The sequence below is a fragment of the Phasianus colchicus genome, chromosome 3, assembly GCF_987193195.1.
Source record: "Phasianus colchicus chromosome 3, bPhaCol1.hap1.1, whole genome shotgun sequence".
Classification (NCBI taxonomy): domain Eukaryota; kingdom Metazoa; phylum Chordata; class Aves; order Galliformes; family Phasianidae; genus Phasianus; species Phasianus colchicus.
Window position 1 is genome coordinate 49,232,418 of NC_143438.1, and position 20,197 is coordinate 49,252,614.

The 20,197-nt window shown below is 37.5% G+C and overlaps 1 protein-coding gene across 2 annotated transcripts in view; it reads left to right on the plus strand.

The window, feature by feature from the left end:
- Window positions 1-20,197, plus strand: part of LAMA3 (laminin subunit alpha 3) — a 115,517-nt gene that overhangs the window by 27,769 nt on the left and 67,551 nt on the right. For both annotated transcript variants that reach the window (XM_090137471.1, XM_090137472.1), the window contains exons 8-21: window positions 1,258-1,376; window positions 4,507-4,597; window positions 5,622-5,753; window positions 7,094-7,156; window positions 8,406-8,447; window positions 8,575-8,712; window positions 9,560-9,694; window positions 12,237-12,371; window positions 14,601-14,738; window positions 15,190-15,236; window positions 16,553-16,652; window positions 17,565-17,617; window positions 17,961-18,066; window positions 19,973-20,072. In XM_090137471.1, the coding sequence (XP_089993597.1) occupies window positions 1,258-1,376; window positions 4,507-4,597; window positions 5,622-5,753; window positions 7,094-7,156; window positions 8,406-8,447; window positions 8,575-8,712; window positions 9,560-9,694; window positions 12,237-12,371; window positions 14,601-14,738; window positions 15,190-15,236; window positions 16,553-16,652; window positions 17,565-17,617; window positions 17,961-18,066; window positions 19,973-20,072 (1,399 nt within the window). The remainder of the gene's footprint in view (window positions 1-1,257; window positions 1,377-4,506; window positions 4,598-5,621; window positions 5,754-7,093; window positions 7,157-8,405; window positions 8,448-8,574; window positions 8,713-9,559; window positions 9,695-12,236; window positions 12,372-14,600; window positions 14,739-15,189; window positions 15,237-16,552; window positions 16,653-17,564; window positions 17,618-17,960; window positions 18,067-19,972; window positions 20,073-20,197) is intronic.

Here is a 20,197-nt window from a genome sequence, read left to right on the forward strand (position 1 = left end):
GATATGGTACAACTATTTTTTTTCTCTAATAAGCCTAGCAGCATGCCTTTCTCATGTCTAGATGATCTTCCCATGTTTCTAGCATGGAAATCCAGTTGATGATAGGTAAATCTGTGCTCTAGAGAGTACTACAAAACATATGAGTGTTTGTATATATAAATAATCTAGTTGTTTCTTTCACCTCTGCTGTATTGGTGGTGAATGGAGTTAAATCTGGTGACCAGTCATGGGTGGCATTCCTCAGGAAGTCAGTACTGGGGCCTGTCCTGTTCAGTATCTTTGTTGATGATCTGGTTAAGGGTATTGAGTGCACCTTCAGTAAATGTGTGGATGACACTAATGTGGGAGGAAGTGTTGATCTGTTTGGAGGCAGGAAGGCCCTTACAGAAAGATCTGGACAGGCTGGTTAGCTGGGCTGAGGCCAATGGGATGAAGTTCAACAAGACCAAGTGCTGGGTCCTGTGCTTTGGTCACAACAACCCCAGGCAATGCTACAGGCTTGGGGCAGAGTAGCTGGAAGACTGCAGAAGAAATGAACCTGGAGTTGTTAATCAACATTCAGCTGAACACGAGCCAGCAGTGTGCCCAGGTGAACAAGAAGGCCAATGGCATTCTGGTTTGTATCAGAAATAGTATTGCCAGCAGCAGCAATGAAGTTATCATCACTTTGTACTCAGCACTAGTGAAGCCACTCCTTGAATACTATGTTCAGTTTTGGGCCCCTCAAACTATCAAAAAGATAGTTGATGCCCTGGAATGTGTTCAGAGGAGGGCAATAAAGCGGTGAGGGGTCTGGAGTGCAGGTCTCATGGAGAGCAGCTGAGGGAGCTGGGATTGTTCAGTCTGGAGAAGAGGAGGCTCAGGAGAGACCTTGTTGCTCTCTACAGTGGCCTGAAAGAAGGTTGTGGTGAGGTGGGGTTGGCCTCTATTCCCATGTAACTAGCAATAGGACTAAAGGGAATGACCGCAAGATGTTCCAGGGGAGGTTCAGATTGGATGTTAGGAAAAATTTCTTCTCTGAAGGAGTTTTTTAGTGCTGGAATGGGCTGCCCAGGGAGGTGGTGGGGTCACCATCACTGGAGGTGTTCAAGAAATATTTGGATGTTGTACTGAAGGACATAGTTTAGTGGGAAGTATTGGTGGTAGGTGGATGGTTGGACTGGATGATCTTGGGGGTCTTTTCCAATCGTGGTGATTCTCTCTTTCTATGAATTCTAGCATGATAATGAAAGCTAACTTGGAATATTACTTTTCCAGCCTGCAATTGTCATGAACATGCCACTGACTGCTACTATGATGCTGATGTTGATCAGCGTCGAGAAAGCCTAAATATTCACGGGCATTATGAAGGTGGAGGAGTCTGCATTAATTGCCAGGTAAAAAGATTTTGGTCGTTTAAGTAAATGGTTTTTGAAGAAGATGTACTACAGTGTTGTTGTGCCTGCATTGATAGTTATGAGGCTGACCAGTTTAGATAGCTCCATTCCTCTACTGTTATTACTTGTACTCAGAGTAGGGAAATAGGTGTCTGAAAATAATTTGCATCATACAACATTCCTTGTCAGTGCATATTGATACCTAAATTATGTCTATGTTCAGTTCTATGTGATTCAAATAAGGCCACACAATAAAATGATTATATTAACTACAAAAAATTCCCTTTTCTGTTATTATGAAATCTGCCATTTCTCTGCTTAATAAAGGGAAATAAAATTTCCTAAATAAAGTACCAACGCAGTCCAGCTGGTTCTTTACTGAAGCAAAATGCAGAGAACTCTCCTTCATCATCAGGACTAAAGGAGGACATAGGTGGTATCAAGAAGGAAAGTTTTTGGTACTGAAAAACATGGAATTGTAGAAGGGATCTCTGGAAATCATTTGGATTAGAGCTCCAAGGATAGATGAAAGTAATATCAGTTTGCATAAAAAAGTGCCCAGTTCAGTTCTGAAAACTTCCAAGGATGGAGATTGCATAGTCTCTGGGTAATTTATTACAGCACTTAAGTACTCTTGTGTTAAAGAGATTTTTGTTGCTGTTCAGTGGGAATTTCCCCAGTTGTATCTTGTGCAGCTGGCTTTTGTCTGAGAAGACATGGCTCTGTCATCTCTGTAACCTCCTCCTAGATAGAGAAAACTGTCACTAGACACTGTCCTGTCCTTAAATGTATTCTCCAAGCCAGTCAAGGCCCTTTTCTCAGTTTCTCCTTACATGTCACGTGCTTCAGACCCTTAGCATCCTTAGAGGCTTGGCTGGTTTGGACCAACAAATGTCAATTTGGAGTCAGAGACTTCACACTATATGTCATTAATCAGTAATACAATCTTGTAAAAGAATCTTTCTCCTCCTAAGTAACTTTTATAGTACTATGACTACTATCAGAAAAGATCATACAAAACTCTAAACAACTTAATCTAATTCTGGAGTTATCTGTACTTTCAGTGAGGTTGGATCACCTGGACTGCTGAGGTTTCTTCCAATATAGATTTGTAATTGTCTGTGATTTCCAGGTTAAATATAGCCAGAGAGATTTAAAAATCTGTCTTCCTTTTGCTGTTGAGTCTTCTGAACTATGATGATAAGGGAAAATTATCATTAAGCCTATGAAACCTACATATAATGATTTGTATCTATTACCATGCCGTGCATTCGAAAATATGGCTGTATTTAAGAAGCAAAAAAAAAAAAGTTGATGTCTAGTAAAATTTTAAGTGTGTTTTCCATCTCATTACCACAGTAAAATCAAATATTGTTCAAAAAGCAATCAGAAGAGAATAGAATTATTTTTTACTAGCATGAGCAGAAGAAATGTTCTTTTTCTCCCAGTCGACATTTCTGTGCACAGCTTTGTGCTGTCTGGTAGGTTTATCTTGTTGGTCCTTCTTTCATGTCCTAGGATCTAAAAATTCAGTCTCATGGTCACTGCATAATGCTGCCCTCAGCTTTCACATGTTCTGCCAGTTCTTCCTTGTTTGTGGGAGTCCCCTTGAACAGAGTATCTCCTCCTTCGGGTTAATAAGCCCCTGCACCCCAAAACTGTCTTTGATAAAGTAAAATTAACTTCTGAATTGCTTACTCTCTGCTGCATTGGAGTGGTTAAAATTATCTTTGACTACCAAGGCCTGTGATTGCAAGATTTTCTCTGGCTGCATAAAAAAATGCTTCATCCACCTTCTTGTTCAGGCAGTCTGTAACACACCTACTGCATATCAGTGGTGTTGGTATGTTTTCTGATCCTTATAGACAAGCTGTGCCCAGGTTGGTCACCAGAGAATGGCATTCACCACCTGCAGCTCTGTCCAGGATGAGGCCTCTAATGTGCCATGGGTGTTAGGAATCTCTGAAGAACATGCCCTGCAATGTGTTGAGTCCACTGCTGCATAATCTTCAAGTAGTTCTGCAGTCTTAAGCAGTGTTACTGGGTCTTGCCAGGCTACGTGCTGCAACTGCTGATGTGTCTCCATCTACCGTGAGATGTGAGGATCACCTTCCCTAATCTACTGTTAGCCTTTCTCAGCAGTAGCTCAGCTGTGGAGGTGCTAAAGGAAGCACCTGGCAGAACTAGAACTATTAAGCAATCTGAGAATACCAACCACAATAGCAACGTATTGAGTACCCTGCTCATCAACTGCCCTGCCAGCTGCACCATTAAGTCTCTGTAACTGTGTGTTGCAACACACCCTGAGGAGGAACTAAACAGTACCAGGGGGCTGAGGGCAGATGTCTGCTGCTTTGCTTGCTCCAAAGCAAAATTTACTCCCTTCTCTCATCCCCTGCTCATGAGACTGACTCTACCAGTGTTTTGTGACTCCTAATTGCTCAACTTATGAACGCCATCACTGGTGCATGCTACTGTCACCTTCACCACGAAGGAGAGCTTTACTACTGGAGTTGCAATTTACTCAGGACTTTTTTCACCTGAGATGTATTTTTACTCTATTTCAAAATACGTATGATATTTTTTTCTGTGTTTCTGAAACATATTTGTGGAGATGCATATTTTTGTAATGGAATAACTATTTTGTCTTTGTTTCATGTAGACTGATTAGGTTTTGGATTATATTGAGGTTGCTAATATTGGATAGTGTATTCATAAGAAATAAAAGCGTGAAGAAAACTCCATCTCCATGCAGTTGTCTGTATGATGTACATGTTGCAAAAAACAAAACAGAAAGCAGTATAAAATAAATGAATAGTGATAGTGTAAAAAGGAGGAATTTTATCACTAAATTGAAATTATTTTCTGTTAAGTAGCTCATGTTCATAATTTAAAGTTAAAATTTGGCTACTTTATGTGAGAATACTGCAATACAGAAAGCTGTACAGATTAAGTAGTTAAAGAACATCAAATGACAAATGCTGTATTTATTGTATAAATACTTTTTTGTCATGTTCCTGAGATGATCCTTTCTTAGTTGTGTATAGGAAGAGTATTAAGGATGTTATTTCTTAATTCTCCTTCCAAGTTCCCCTTTTTAGTTCATATTCTCCTGTTTTATTTTGCACAGCATAATACAGCTGGTGTTAACTGTGAGAAGTGTGCAAAAGGTTACTATCGTCCTTACGGTGTTCCAGCAAGAGCTCCTGATGGCTGTATATGTAAGGTCTTCTGTATTCAGTATCTTCTCATTGTGGTGGTGATGTATTGATTTTGTGAGTTTTTTTGGTTGGTTGGTTGGTTTTGTTTTTCTTTTCTATAACAAGTGCAGAGGGTGCATATTTTTGGGAGGGGGAAAAAAGTGCTCAAAAGATGTTTGAAAAGAACTGCAAATGACACTGTGTTGCTTTAGACCCCCTCAATGATGTTCTTCTCAACATGTGTGGCTTCAGGCCAGCAGAAGGACAATAGCAGGAAGTAAGCCATAAAGGGCTGCTGAGGAGGTAGGATCAACTACACGCCCCACAGCTGGCATGACCTCTGAGAAGCCACTCTTATTTCATAACCTCGTGACTTTGCTTCTCTTAGCTCTCTTATTTACATATGAGTTATCTGTTGGCTCTTGGTCACTTGTGAATTTTATTTTATAACTCAAAAGGTTCTAAGGATTGTTGCTCCTACTTTATCTAGTGCTGAATCATCTGTAATAAATAGTGCAATGGGATAATTGCTAATGTAACATTTGAAAAAGATGAGCTGAGTATAGATAAGAGCAAAGAGCCAAATTACAAACAGGCTGATGGAGCGTTGTGTTAAGTAGGAGGAAGCTATGGTGTGTTGTGTTTGGGTATTGATATGGATGGGAGGTCAAACAATGATGAAAGTTCTACTATAATGCTGCATGTGATGTGTAAGGGAAGATGGATGGGGCATGATGCTCAGCCTAGACTTTGGAGAGAGATGAGCAGAAGCCACAGAAAAAATAGGTGCTGTGCAGAATAATAATAAGTGTAGTTGTCTGAATAAAAAAGGTTAAACACTAAGAGAATAACATAGATCTCACCTCTAAGGGGTGTTGTAAAGATTAACTGATGATATAACTTGGGGAAATATGAAACAGCGTGCAGGTTAATTCTTGAAATGAGGAGATACAACAGTAAATAACATTATAATGCCATGTTGCAATGCTGCAGAAGACAAATTAATTCATTTCCAAAAAGTGCTAAATTTCTGATCCTTGCTTAGCTTGCCCTTGTGATCTGGAGCGTGCAGAGGGCTGTGAGGAAGGATCAGGCCGCTGTTTCTGCAAGTGGAATTTCCAGGGAGAAAACTGTGAACACTGTGCTGATGGATTCTATAGTTTTCCATTTTGTATTCGTAAGTATGAAAATAAAAATGTCTTTTCTCTTGCATTTTAAATGTGCTTTAAAGGACTGTTTTCATTACACTTGATTTATTTCATCTGTTTGATTCATCTGGCATTTCAGATTTTCATGTTCACATTTTCTGAGAAATCAGTAGTCATAACACTGAAGAGTCTGGTTTACTTACAAAGCAATGGTTCCCTGAAAATCAAATAGGTTGTACTGCATTCTCAGAATTCATGCAAGACATCTCTCTATCCCTAAATCATGAATCCCCGTCCTAAAGCCCTTGGACCAGTTGTTCAAATGTGTCTCAGGATCATTATGTATAACTCAATTGAACTAGAAAGTAGACTATTACTAGGGAGAGAAAAGGGAGAAAATGGTTTTGTGTTCTCTAGGCCTCAAAAGATTTGGAACTTGTAACCCTAATAAACCAACCTTGTGGGCTTTCAGAAGATTCTAGAAATAATTTAAAAGAGTTGTAAATTACCACTTGCATAATGTTGGAAAGGCCCTCCTGGCAGAGCATAAAGCTGTCAGCGGTGCTTTCATACTTCTGCTGGACTGCAGATAAGTGCTGGTAATATGGTTGAAGGGAAGGTTACAGGTTTGTTTGAGATTTAAGTGATTCAGGGAAAGATGTTTGTAAAGCCAAAGAAAATAATCACACGAGAAAAAATAATGTCACACAAATGCTGAGTGCCTCCATTTATTGAAAATGGTAACAGAACAAAATCAAATGTCATTAAATAATTGAAAATTAGATTTTTACTTTAACACAGAATAAAACTATGCATTGACAATTGAGAAAATTAAATGCTTTCCCCTTAGGAAGATGATATAACATCAGAATTCTGTTTACTGCAAAAAAGCTCGTGACTCTGTGATCTGATTCTAAAAATGCAACAGTGGGAGTATTTTGTCTCAGATTCTGGGGTTTTGGGTACTGAGTCATAATGGCAAATAGCAGGAGACGAACTTTCAACTGGAAATAAAAACTTTGAAATAAATATGTAGTTCTCTAGATACTCTCATAATGCTGTCAACAACAAGAAAGCTTTCTGTACGAAAACAGAGAGAGCAGGAAAGTAATATAGTAGCATTTCCAAAGGATGTTTGGCCTTTCATGCATTTCTTTTTGACAGACTTTTACCTGATTTGGAGAACAAAAGTTAAAAGTTTATTAGCCCTTTCCTAACTGAAAGAGAACAAAACAGTAATTGATTGCTTGAGTCATGTAATTATCATGCTCTTTGTCTTGACAGGACAGAACTTTATAATTTGTCATGATTTTTACTGAAATAAGTGCATTTCTTTAAACTATACTTCATTCTTTCTTTTGTTTTAAAGATATTCCTGTTTATCCTTCTACTTCTCCAAATCCAAGAGATGCTATAGCTGGTGACATAATAGGCAAGTTCTTTGTGTTTTGTTTATCTTCCCAATTTAATCATTTTTCATGATTTCAGTAGTGCTTGTTCTTTCACGAAGATTCATTCAATGTTGCTATTTATTTTTTGAAGAGCCTTTTTTTCTTACCAGAAGTTCATTACATAGTCTTACTCATATTAAATGCTTTAGTGGGTTAGTTCCAAAAAGTTATGGATCAGAAACAAGTTCGGCAACCCTCCGGCAAACATCTGCAGAAGATCCTGACCATCTTGTTAAATGCTCATGAACAGATCCATCAAGGCTTTTTGACATGTACCACTTGTCAGCTGCTTTGCAGTGTAAATCTCTTAGGGCTAACTGGCCTCTGTTTCTGGGCTGTCGTCTTACACCTGGCAAATTGTACATTGCCTTTGGCAGTAAAGAACTTGAATTTCTGAGGGATAAGTATTTCTTATTTAGCCCACCCCGAAGCTGTCTGAAATACATACAGTGATTGCCTCGGTGTGTTCTTTAGCATATGTCATCATACTGCAGTACTGAGACATCACAGATCAAATAAGTACTTGCGATATACTTCAGGATTAATAACTTAAACAAACGAACAACAAAAAATAGTAGAATACTTTGTAATATCCTGAAAGCAACATAATTCCACTTAATTTTCTACTCATTTTTGCAAAAAACAAAACAAAACAAAACCAACCCTTCCCCCCTTCCAAAAAAAAAACCCAAAAACAAAGCGGGGATAGGTAGAGAGTGCACATCCATTTACAAGTTCTAAATCCCTTGAAAATATCTGCTTTAGTTTTGGGAAGACAATTATCATCCCTGGATAGCATCAAAAATATATCATGTAGACTTAAGGTATGCTCTGTTGCATATTCTCTTACACACGTTTAAAATGAAGAAGGAAAAAAAAAATTGCAATGATAAAATGAGGAAAAGTAAGCAGGAGAAAACTATTAAGACTAAACAGGTCTTAAAACTATTTACATTTTCAACAGTAGTATTTCAGTCTGAAGGCAAAGGAAAGGTGTCTCTAAATGGAAATTATTGTATTTGAAGAATTAGTGCTCTCAGACTAAGCTTGTGATTACGATTTACTTTTCTAATGAGATTTGTGTGTAAGGTTCATACAAATAGTTTTGTTAGTTCAGCAGTAATAATTACTAAGTACCGATATCATTTTCTCTGTAAAAATATGAGGAGTTGCATACTTTCATGTGCTAACTTCTGTTCCTTTCTGTCTTTTTGTTCCTGTTATAACTAGAAGGTGGCTGCAAAGCAGGATACTTTGGCCCCCAGTGTCTGCGTAAGTTCTGTTGTCTCTTTTATGCTTGGAGCCAGATGTCCAGTGTAAATGCCAACATTTGGCTTTCCAGTGAAATACTCTAAGACTTGTAACACTGCAAATGTTTTCTTTACAATGTTCTCTCCAGCGTGCCAGTGCCACGGCGCAGGAGTGCTGGGTGGTGACTGTGATGGAAATACTGGGCAGTGCAGATGTCGAACTGGATTTCAGGGATTTTCCTGTGATACCTGTGCAGCTGGCTATTTTCGTTACCCTTTCTGCCAGAGTAAGCCAAAACATTCCCTTTCAGCAGGCGTATCCAAAAATACAGATCCATAGTTTGTACTGAGAAATGAAATTCTTTTGACAGGGAGATGTGTTTATAACAAACTCTCCCAAAACTCAGGGAAGTCAAAAGAGAAGAAAAATTTGTTGAGGAGTGATTCCTAACTAAAAATGCCTCTATTAATTGATTGCTGACTATTTTATGATGCAGATATCAGATTCCAGTTAATTTATGCCAGATGATATCTAGAATACTAGCTGAAGCATTTCTGTTACTTATCTTTTATTTTTTTTTAATTTAATTTTAGTTTGTAACCTTACTTTGATGAGAAAGGGCAGCTTGATATATCAGTACCAGAAAACTGTCTCTTTTTAGAGTACTTTAATTATCTGTACTGCCTTCTTATGCATCTTACTAACCCTTCCCTCCTGAGATTGTAAATCCCAAACCATAAATTGTTTAATTTTAGCCTAGAAAAGGGGGAACTGCTTTCAGTGGTTGAAATACCACTTAGGATTGATGAGTCTTGTCCATGAGCGAGGACAGACTGTGTGTTTCTGCACTGACATCGAACTCCATAGTTACCTTGAGCCAGTTACTTTCTTTAATGGATTTTCATTAATGTCTACCTCAATACTAATTCCTACTGATGAGCAATCAATAAAAGCTAATAAGAAACAAAATAAATCTGACAGTCTGAAAAGATTTTGGCCATCAGAGAATGGCTTTTTCTTTTTTCCTTTCTTTCTATCTTTCTTTTTTCTTTTTTTTTTTTTTTTCTTTTTCTTTTGGAAAGATGAAAGAACTCTCTAGAGACTGCGTCTGAAAATTCTTTTCTTGATTGCAGTGTGTGAATGTAACTCAGTGGGTACCCAGCCTGAAGTCTGTGATTTTCTTGGAAAGTGTCTTTGTCGCTCAGGGGTAGTTGGACTTCAGTGTGACAGCTGTCAGCCTGGCCACCACTCTTTCCCTGCCTGTGAAGGTAAGGTTGCAGACTGCATGTATGGAATCCAACAGACCCCTGAATAGGCTAACTGCAATGCTTTTAATGTATTGCTTTTGTAGGGGTTGAAGTCATATTCACAGCAGTAAGTGAGCAAGACATTCCTCTTTACAGTGAAATCCTCATGCATTTTCATTCTCTAAGCACTAATTCCAGGTATTGTTTCTGTACTAGGGAATTATGCAGGCTTTTCTCGTAGTCAGACTGATTTAGCTTCAGTTAGCACAGCTGTCTTAATAATAACTAAAAGATATGAAAACTGTTTTAATAATGGAGGCCTAAAGCAACAGAAAATACTTGATTGCTGGCAAGGAACTGGCATGGTAAAAAAAAACAAAAAACAAAAAACAGCGGAGCTGTGGAAAACTAATCTACTTTTGCAGTGGCTCTGTTTAGTTCCTCACACAATGTGTCTTTTGTAAATTTGAAAGTGACATTTTTGTCCTTCACAGTGATTTCTTACTCATTTTAGCATCATATAACTGGACTTGGACATGTAAATGTGAAGCATGAATGATCTCCACGTGGTTTTACCAGTGTATATGATGTCAAGGACTAGCCTGCTGTTTACATGAAAGGAAGATTGATCAATACTGAAGAAGTATGATGTTGAAAAGCATAATACTTCTGTGTGTTCATGAGGGTACCATTAAGTCCTATCTGCCTCTATGTTCTATCTGCCTTTGCAGTGAATGAGAGAGATCCTTAATCCTTGATAATCCTTGATAATCCCTGCCCCCAGCAGTAGCAGGGGAGTGGAAATTGATGATCTTTAAGGTCCCTTCCATCTCAAACCGTTAAATGATCAGTGAATTTTACACTGAATAAGAATGTAAGATATTGCTGAGTTTTGATGCATAATTTCCTCTACAGGATTTATATAGAACATCATGATTTGCCACCTTCTTCCTTATTATTTCAGACTATGGCAGTCGTCTTTTTTTGGACTTCGTGTACTTGTTTATATCCAGTAAATAGCTGGATTCCTTAAGCACTCTCAAAGATGTATTGCACTCTGTTGCCAAACACAATGGTTGGAATAAAATAATACCACATGACTGTATGTTTATGGTCTGGAGTAGATTAGCTTTTAAAAATGAAAAACAAAATCAAATTTTGTGTTGGTGCACCATGCTTAGTGGTTTTAAAATACTGTAATTTTTTTCTTTGAACTGAATTAAGTAGAAATCTTAAAGCAAGTCAGATCTGTATTGAATATGTTCAAATTTTTAACAACAAAAGCGGTGAAGAGACATAAAAGCTTAAGAAGGCATGCAAAAATAAATAGTAGAAGGCAGGCAAAATAGTTGAAAACACAGCCAGTGGGATTACTCAAAACTGCTGCAGTTCGCAGCTTGTTCTATTAAAATAAGCTGCTGTTAGTCAAATTTAAATTAATGCAGTATGCTGTAGACTGGTAGAAGGTGAGCAGCCTAACCTGTACTCCTACTTGGAGCTATGATATTCTGAAGGGAGGTTGTTCTGGTAGCTTCTTGGCTGCTGCAACTAAAACTGGCCTCTCTGATCTTGCCTTGCTGAAATCTGTAGTATTCAATCCTATTCAATAGGAGCAAAAATCAAAGTAATGCTTTTAAACTGATTGATGCAATTAAAATAAGGAGAAAACATTATATAGTGTTCAGCTGAGAGTAGACAGCTGTGGTGGTGATGATTTTGGAAGCTTCACTGTTTATATTTTTCTTATGTTAACTTCCTAGCAAATCCTGTGTCTTTCCATTATACTTTGAAGTAAACATAGCAAAGCCTAATATCCTTGGCTGCAGTAAAAGGAGGAACTGAAAGGGGAAACTGGGAATATGAACATGGAACAGAAAGATAGTACTTGAGCAGCGTTTGTTTTATATTTCTGTCAGACAGTCATTTCTGTTAGTTGTATAATACAAGTGATTAACTGCAGACCTTAGCAATTGGGATTCCCAGATGGGCTCCCATTCATGTACCTATAAAATGTGCACTTGTGTAAATTCCAGCATCATTTCTATAAAATAACAGGTCTTATCTGTGATAGAACTATTAGCCTAAAACAGTGATAAACCTAAGGGAAGCACCCATTCAGCTAGTTGTTAAGTCTTACAGCGTGCCTGCTGTATCATACCAGTAAGGTTATTCTCAGGCATCAGACCTAGTTTAGCCTTGTAGATGCTTTTTGGCAGAGATTATTTTTTAAACATGTTGAGTACTTCTGTCATGTGCCTTTTCTTTCAACTATAAGATACACTTTTGTTCCTTTCACAGATATTTTGTAAGGAATAAGGACAGGTCTAAAAACTATACCATAGAGTTTCAGGAAGAACATGTTTATCAGTGTTTGAGGAGGCAATTATACTATAAACATTTATTTCAAGATATTTATATTTGGTGGTAAAACTGTTTTGTCTGGATTCCCCATGATTATTTGACATTTAAAGGTGACTTTTTTTTTGGCAAATTCTATTTTTAAATACTTACTTAGAGATACATCCCTCAGGTTATTTAGTTATTCTTTTTTTCCTCTGTGCAGAATGCAGTTGTGACTCTACTGGCTCACTGGACAATACATGTGATCCTAGAGGACAGTGTCTATGTCATACTAACTATTCTGGATTTAGATGTGACCAGTGTGCTCCAGGTTATTACAGCTACCCCAGCTGCTTGCGTGAGTAACAGTCTTTCCTCTTTCTGCTGAGGGGTTGCTGTCTCATTACCATACAGTACAGAAGGAAATCATTTTTTTTCTTGAATATATTCAATATAAAACAACCTACGTAAGCATGATAGTTTCCTCCTTTTCAAAGCTGACAACAGGAACACTGAAGATCCAGACAGTTTCCAGGCAGGCACACATTCTGGTAGCCCTCCCTGGTGTATCTGTGCTGTTCCTGTTATCTGTACTAGTTGTATTAATGTAAGCACAGAAGTGTTTGGCCTTGGTGCATTTGTATCTCTCTTTTAAAACATGAAATCTAAAGCTTAGGCTAGGCAGTGGGTGTTTACTTTTGAGTTCTGACTCATTAAATTTCAAGAGTATAAGCTTCATTGCAACTGGTTTGGCCTTCTAATATTTGATACATCGTCTTGTAAACTTTTAATTGCATTAGTATATGCTCTTGACAAGTGATAAAACTGTGCCATAAATACTAATCTAGAAGGCTTGACCCTGCAAACCTTCCACAATATATTTTTTTTCTGCCTAAGTGGATTAATTGATCAGACCATGTGTATATTTTTACAACAGGCACAATGAAACCTGCAGACACCATAGTTAGAATAACAATCTATCTAAACATTGTGAATAGGACTTTTCTTTCCTTGAAGTGAAAAGCGTTGATACTAAAGGAGCAACATGTTAAAAGCTGAATTATGTGGATAATCAGTACAATCTTAGCAAAAAAAAAAAAAAAAAAAAAAAATCCTACAGGTTTGTTATTCCTTTTTAGGAGATACGACTACTATTTCAGTAATAGGCCTAATTCATTTCAGCCTCAGATTGTATCAGAGCAAAACTTGTTTCCTGAGCTACAGTAGTAGTGTTTATTTTTGTTACCATATGTGTGTTATGTAGGAGCTTGAAACAGTAAGATTGTTACACAGTTTATTTTTAAGTTTGCTTCTGGCCTCCTCACCCCTCAGGTATAAAAATGTAATGAGCACCTATATTCTGTATTTTGCCATTCTTTTTTAAGTGCAGGTCTAGAATTCAGGGAAGATTTTGCCCTGTTCTTTCCATAACTGTAGGAAGATTGAGAAAACAAAGTCAAAACCAAAACGGAACAAAGATGATGGGAAAGAGATTATAGTTCCAGATAGTATAGAGTGAGTTGAGTTGGAAGAAACATTAAAGACCATTCAGTTTTAATCCCCCTTCCATGGGCAGGGCTGCAACCCATTACATCAGGCTGCCCAGGACCCCATCCAACCTGGCCTTGAGCGCCTCCAGGGATGTAGCACCCGCAGCTTCTCTTGGCAACCTGTTCCAAGGTCTCACTGCCCTCTCAGTTTAAAAAAAAAAAATCACCTTAACGTCTAAGCTAAGTCTCACTCTTTTTATTTAAAACCATTCCCCCTTGTTCTATCACTATTAGATCATATAAAATGTAGATTACCGTCCTGTTTATAAGCTACGTTTAATACTGGAAGGCTACAGTGAGTTGTCCCTGAAGCCTTCTCTTCTCCAGGCTGAACAAGCCCAGCAGCTCCCTCAGCCTGTCCTCATAGGAGAGATGCTCCAGCCCTCTAATCTTCTTCATGGCCCTCTTCTGGACCTGATTCAACAGCTCCATGTCTTCCTTGTTTTAGGGGCCCAACGTCTGGACATGGTACTCTAGATAGGGCCTTACAAGGGCAGATCAGAAAGGGACAATCACCTCCTTAATCCTGCTGGCCACTTCTCTTTTAATGCAGCCCAGGATACTGTTGGCCTTCCAAGCTGCCAGCTTAGCACTGTCAGCTCATGTCCTGCTTTTTGTTCACTGGGATCTCCCACTCCTCCTTGGCAGGACTATTCTCTATGAGTTCTTTTCAGGATCTGTGCACAATCTGTGATTGCCCTAATCCAATTGCAGCACCTTGCTCTTGGCCTTCTTGAACCTCACTCAGTTCATGTGGGCTCACTTTTCAAGCCTGTCTAGATCCCTTTGGCTGGCATTCCTTTTTTCTGTCGTATCAATTATACTTATTTCTTCCAATAAGATGAAAACAATGTCAAGATGGAACAGACCATCTCAAACTTCTACCAACAGAGGTGAGAATTAGTAATTTCAAATAAAAATGAAGAACACTCTATGCAGTATTCAAAACTTCTACAGTACTAGAGTTTTTGAAAGTTATTGCTTGGTATGTACAAGATGAACTCTCCCAATATTTTTGACACTGTTTTATGTTGTAGCTTGTCAGTGCTCTCCTCATGGTTCCCGGCACAGCATATGTGAGCCAACAATGGGGCAATGCGAGTGTCAAGCAGACGTTACAGGGAGACAGTGTGACAGATGCATTTCTCCAGCCCACAATTTCCCCTACTGTGAAGGTAATGCTTGAGATGGAAAATCCTCCATTTAATTGATATCACCCTCCATTTTTATTATGGGATTCTCCTGGACATTCTGCTTTGTGGACTTCTGTAGGAGCTTGCTGAAGTGTGGGAAGGGAGGGCCCCACAGAGAGTCACAAGGAGTGCATATTAGATGAGTTCATTCATCATTCTGTATGTTATTCTAAGAAAATATCTCTCAGTTGTAGGTTGATGCTATATTTTTCCAAGTGACTGCTTTGCATACTGAAACAAACAGTCTAAACTAGGCTAAATAAACGTTTGAATAACCATTATAAAAGGCTTCTGGTGGTCTTAAAGTGTTTAAGTCACTCCAGGGTGATTGGATTAAAGAGCCCTTTGAAAGTTGCAAATGTTATTTTGTACTTTTCACAGCTGTTTTCAAAAGATCTTTTAATGTTTTGTTTGTTTTTTAAATTTCATAAAGGAATCAACAGTGAATGTAACCCTTCAGGTAGCACTGATTCTCATTCTGTAAGTATTCTACTGCTGCAGATAGCAGTATTTGTTAACAGTTCATGTACAGTCTAAGTCTTTGCTGACCACATTCACTTCATTGCCTAAGTGCCTGAAACCTAATCTTTGACTGCAAAAGAATTACACAGGCTTATTTGCAGAGAGAGAGTGGAAATGACCTTTGTGTTTTGCTCTTTGATCATATCAATACAATTCCCTCTTGAGGGTGACGCTGGTTGTTCTTTTTATATATTTTAAATGTGGAATATGCATACTGTTTATGTACTTGGTGTTCTAGAATCATAATATGTACATACAGATATGCATTTGTGCCTGTGCATGTCTGATTCTGGGTTGATATAGAGCATTTTAGCACCAAATTATTCTTGAAAAAATTATTCTTAGTAACTGCTGATATTCTACTGTTATCATTTGCAATACTGTGATGGTTATTAGTAGCATGCTATCAGAAATCACAGTCAGGATCAGAAACTGTTATAACCCATATATATGGGTTGCGATGAAGACTGGCAGATGGAAGAGTTAGGCTCATGTATACGTTTTCCACATTTTCTTTAAGTTAACCATATGTAAGATAGTTACTCTGAAAATATTGATATATCTGAGCAAATAATACTGCTGAAAGACGGAAAAGAATAGAGAAAAGAAAGTATGAAAAACAGAATTCACTGGTATTTGCCTCTGCTTGTCCATGAGAATAGATGCATATAGGAGTAAAAAGTGTTATTGTTGCCTCAGAAAAATATGCTTTAGCTTTTAATAATTATTTTTTCAATTATTTATAAATGGAGAATATGAAAAATATGATGAAGAGAAATAAAAATGTGCCTAAATCAATTCTACAGAAAGAATGGACATCATATCTACTACTTAGTATGGCATTACTATAATTTGAAAAAATTGCTGGTAATATTAACATTTTTAATTTGAATTGGTTCACTTTTCCACTCTGCCCTCCTAAGAAAAAGAGAACAATAAGGGAGGAAAAAAAGACACGAAAATTAATGATTACTTTTAAGGAAAATTGTATTTAAAGTTTTTGCAAAGCAGTTAATGCTTTAGAGCAGTTCTAACAAATCCATAAAAGAATTGGAAAGGGCATCTGTTGGGAGATTTACAATAATTAGATATAGAAAAATAAGCAGTTTGAAACAATCCTGTGCTGATAGCATGAGAAAGAAAAATCCAAGTTGTCTGAATCTGCTTCAGTTTCCATGCTTCTGTGAAAGTCAATAAGCTGCCTGAGTTGTTAATATTCAGTTTTTCTTAGTAGTGAAACAGATGAATTTCTATTAACTCATTTCTGTCATTAGGGCTATTGTCAATGTCTTCAGCACGTTGAAGGTCCTACGTGCAGTAAATGCAAACCACTGTACTGGAACCTGGCTGAAGAAAACCCTGAGGGATGTACAGGTATGGCTTCAAGACGTCTTTCTTTGGGTAATGAAATGTGCTTTATTCTTTTGAAAATATCTGTATTAGCTGTAGCCACCTTTGCTACGCAGTGACTTTTTCAACTTGTTAAGAGCATGTTTTCACATTATTTAATTTAATTATTTAATTTAGACACCTAATTACCTACGACAGCAAGGGATATTATGTATGATAGCAAGTGTTCTCTGACTTGCAATGATCTATGCTTCTTATGGTCTTATGGCAGTTTTACAGCATTTCTGTACTTAACACTTGAGACCAGAATCTGGCCTATTATTTTGAGAAAGAAGGTTCTTATTCATTTATTATTATCTCCTAGCTTGTGCATACATCTTTGATTTTCAATATTTAACAGTCCAAGCATCTCAGATTTTGGTTTCCAGACTTCTCATGTAGTTAGTCTTCTTTGATTTCAGTCACAAAGTCAGTACTGGATTTCACCAAACCTCTAGGTCAGCGTAGCTCATTCCCACAACATTTACTTCATTTGTATTTCATATGAGAAACTGTGCTGGTCCCAAAGTAGCATTGCAAAATAGGAACTGCCACTCAGGATGAAAGACACAGTTTTGCTTCAATTATCTTAATGTTTCTAAGAAAGAAAGCAATTCTAAATCCAAACTTGAGACTGTTTTTGTTAAATACAATTAGAATTCTTTAAAATACATCAGTTAATTGCACATGAACACAAGTTTTCATTCTTTCTCCTTTGCTTTTCCTTCTCACCTTGTGCCAGTATGCATTTGCTGTTCTGAACCTTCCGGAGTAAAATCCCCCATGTTGCACTAGGACTCAAAATTGCAGGTTAAGGATGGTAGTAGTTGTTGTTTTCCTGCTATGTATCTTGGAAAGATGAAATGCAGATTTTCTTTTTCTTTTTCATCTGGGCAGCATGCCAGTGCGATGTGAGTGGAACACTAAGTGGAGTTGGAGAATGTCAGCAGGTAAAGTGAAATTCTAAAAAAGGCATCAATTCAATGATTTCTATAAAGATAAAATATTATAACACATGGTAAGGTAGAATTGCTTTGACACAATAAATGACTAGTGACATCATAATTCTAAAAATTTTTAATCATCTTAAACATAGGGATTTTCTCATCTTTTCTTTAAACTTTATGAATAACAAAAGTTATGTCCAGATAATACTTTTTTTGCTGAGATTAGAGCAATTTTTATTCTTTTCAATTACAGAGAATGGAAAGTATAAAGTTCTGAAAATGAATGAAAGAATAGAGTTCTGAAAAAGGTGCTGAAGCATTTTTGAGTAAATTATTTTCTTTGTAGGAAACTGGACGTTGCTATTGCAAATCTAATGTGTGTGGAGATTTCTGTAACACCTGTGAAGCTGGTTATTATGCTCTTGAAAACGAAAATTATTTTGGCTGCAAAGGTAAAGAATGTTTTTAGTAGCACACTTGCATTTAACACAGAAGCGTTTGGCATTCCATAGGTTATTTTTTCAAATGTGGACATATTTAATGAGTCACTTTTGCACTATTGCTTGTAACAGAAATGAGCTGAAAGCATTTTGCATGTGAAAATTTTCCTTCATTCCAAAAGGAGAAAGAGCAAGGCAGATGTTACCACTGTAGTTCTCAGAAGTTCTGTGACTCTCGAGCTTGAGAAAATTTGTTTCACTTTGACTTCATCATCTTTTGTCTCTCCATCCCCAGTACCTTGTTTACCAACACCTGTCTCACAGCCCTTTGTGTGATTGCGCGAAGAGCTGCTGAAGGTTGCCCAGCATGGAATTGGTGTAAATCTGGGCAATCCTACACTCTGTGCCTGGTATTCCTGCATGTGTGCTTGAGCCTCATTGATGAAGCTCATCTCATTAATCCATTTTGAAATCTAATACCTCCCACTCTGAGAGGGTTTCAGTGAAGTCAGGAGTTAAAATGCAGTACAAAGTATAGTGAGATTCATAACACCCTTCGAAGTACTTCACCCTAGCAAAATACCTAAGTAATAGGTAAATATTTATATATTTATATTTATAAAAAGATAAAGATTCCGAGATAAGGTCATCGAAGGTCATTCCTTCTCTTACTCCTATCGGAACACAGGGTAAGGGATGTTTGATTTATTTGTAAGTGTGGTAGCTCTCTGTTCTGTTTAGCACTTTTCTGAAGTCTTCTGTTGGATTAAGAACTTAGCCTGATTTTTTTTTTTTTTTCATTTTTACTGATATGTTTGTGTATTACTTTAGGCTGAGGCTCAATGTGTTTTGAAGCACAGCATAGCAGTGATATAAAGGAAGCAGTCATTCTCCTGGAGGATACTCGCTCTGCCATGTGTCTTTAGGGCTGTAGGGCCACATCAGTGGATCCTGTCCTTCCTTGCCCCACCTGGTAGATTTGATTTGTTCAGTTTATTGAGAACACTTTCACTGTCTTCAATGGGCTTTACACCTGTCCTAGGATGATGCAAGGGATTTATTTTTAAGGCATGATGTACTTTTAGCAATCATTTTATATGTGTAAAGTGAAACAAACAAAAAAACCAACCAACCAAAACAACCGGCAAAAGAACAAAACAAAGACAGATCTATCAAATAAACCTTCCATGCTTAATTTTCAAACTGAAGATCTAATGAAAGGGATCTGTCTTCACAAAGTTGAGGAGTACTTTAATTCTCCTTGATTTCAGTGAGATTACAGATGCTCAAGATTCTGTAAATATGCTTAGGAACTCTCAACCTTTAAGTCAGTTTTGAAATGTTTAGCCTACACATACTTGTTCCTCAGTATGATGTACTATGCCTCATTATTAGAGGTGTCCTTTACTTCTTGCCAGTCCTGTCTCCTGTATCAAGTCATTCAGTGCTTTTCAGTATTGGTTAAAAATATGTATATGCATGTATGATTTTGTTATGTTGTGGTACTAGACTCTGAAAAATGAACTTCTTTCTCCTTTTGTAAGCTAGATGTTCTTTTAAATAATTAATCACCCTAACGTTAACATAGAAATTCTTGCTTGTTAGGAAAACATTTGAATGGCTGTTCTGCACAACTGTGGTTCAGCATTTAATAAATGTGGCTTTTCATTTGTGATTTAAAAATAAAATAGTGGTCTAATGTTACAAGCAGAAAAAAAGAAAACAGCATTTAACATGAGAAGCCAGAAATAATTGCAGTTTATGTGTAGGTGATTTGATTTGAGGGGGGTCTAAAGGGCTCCGGAAGGAGGAAATGAGTTGATAGTAGTGCTTAATTAGAGGAAGTGAGGTGTGTTTTCTGATAAGTTTTACCATTTTTTTCTGATAAGATTGTTGGCTTCTGTTCTTTACCTGGCAGGCTGTCAGTGTGATGTCGGAGGATCCATCAGCTCTGCATGTGCTGAACCCTTGGGTGCCTGCCAGTGCAGAGAGCATGTTGTGGGGAAGGCCTGTCAGGAGTGAGTCTGACTGTAGCAAACAGCTTATGCTTCAGAATAGTTCATTTGAAACTGCACATCAGTTCTTTGCTAGCTTTTCAGATGAGGTTGATAAATAAGTTGGTAAATTGTTGTATGCTACTCGT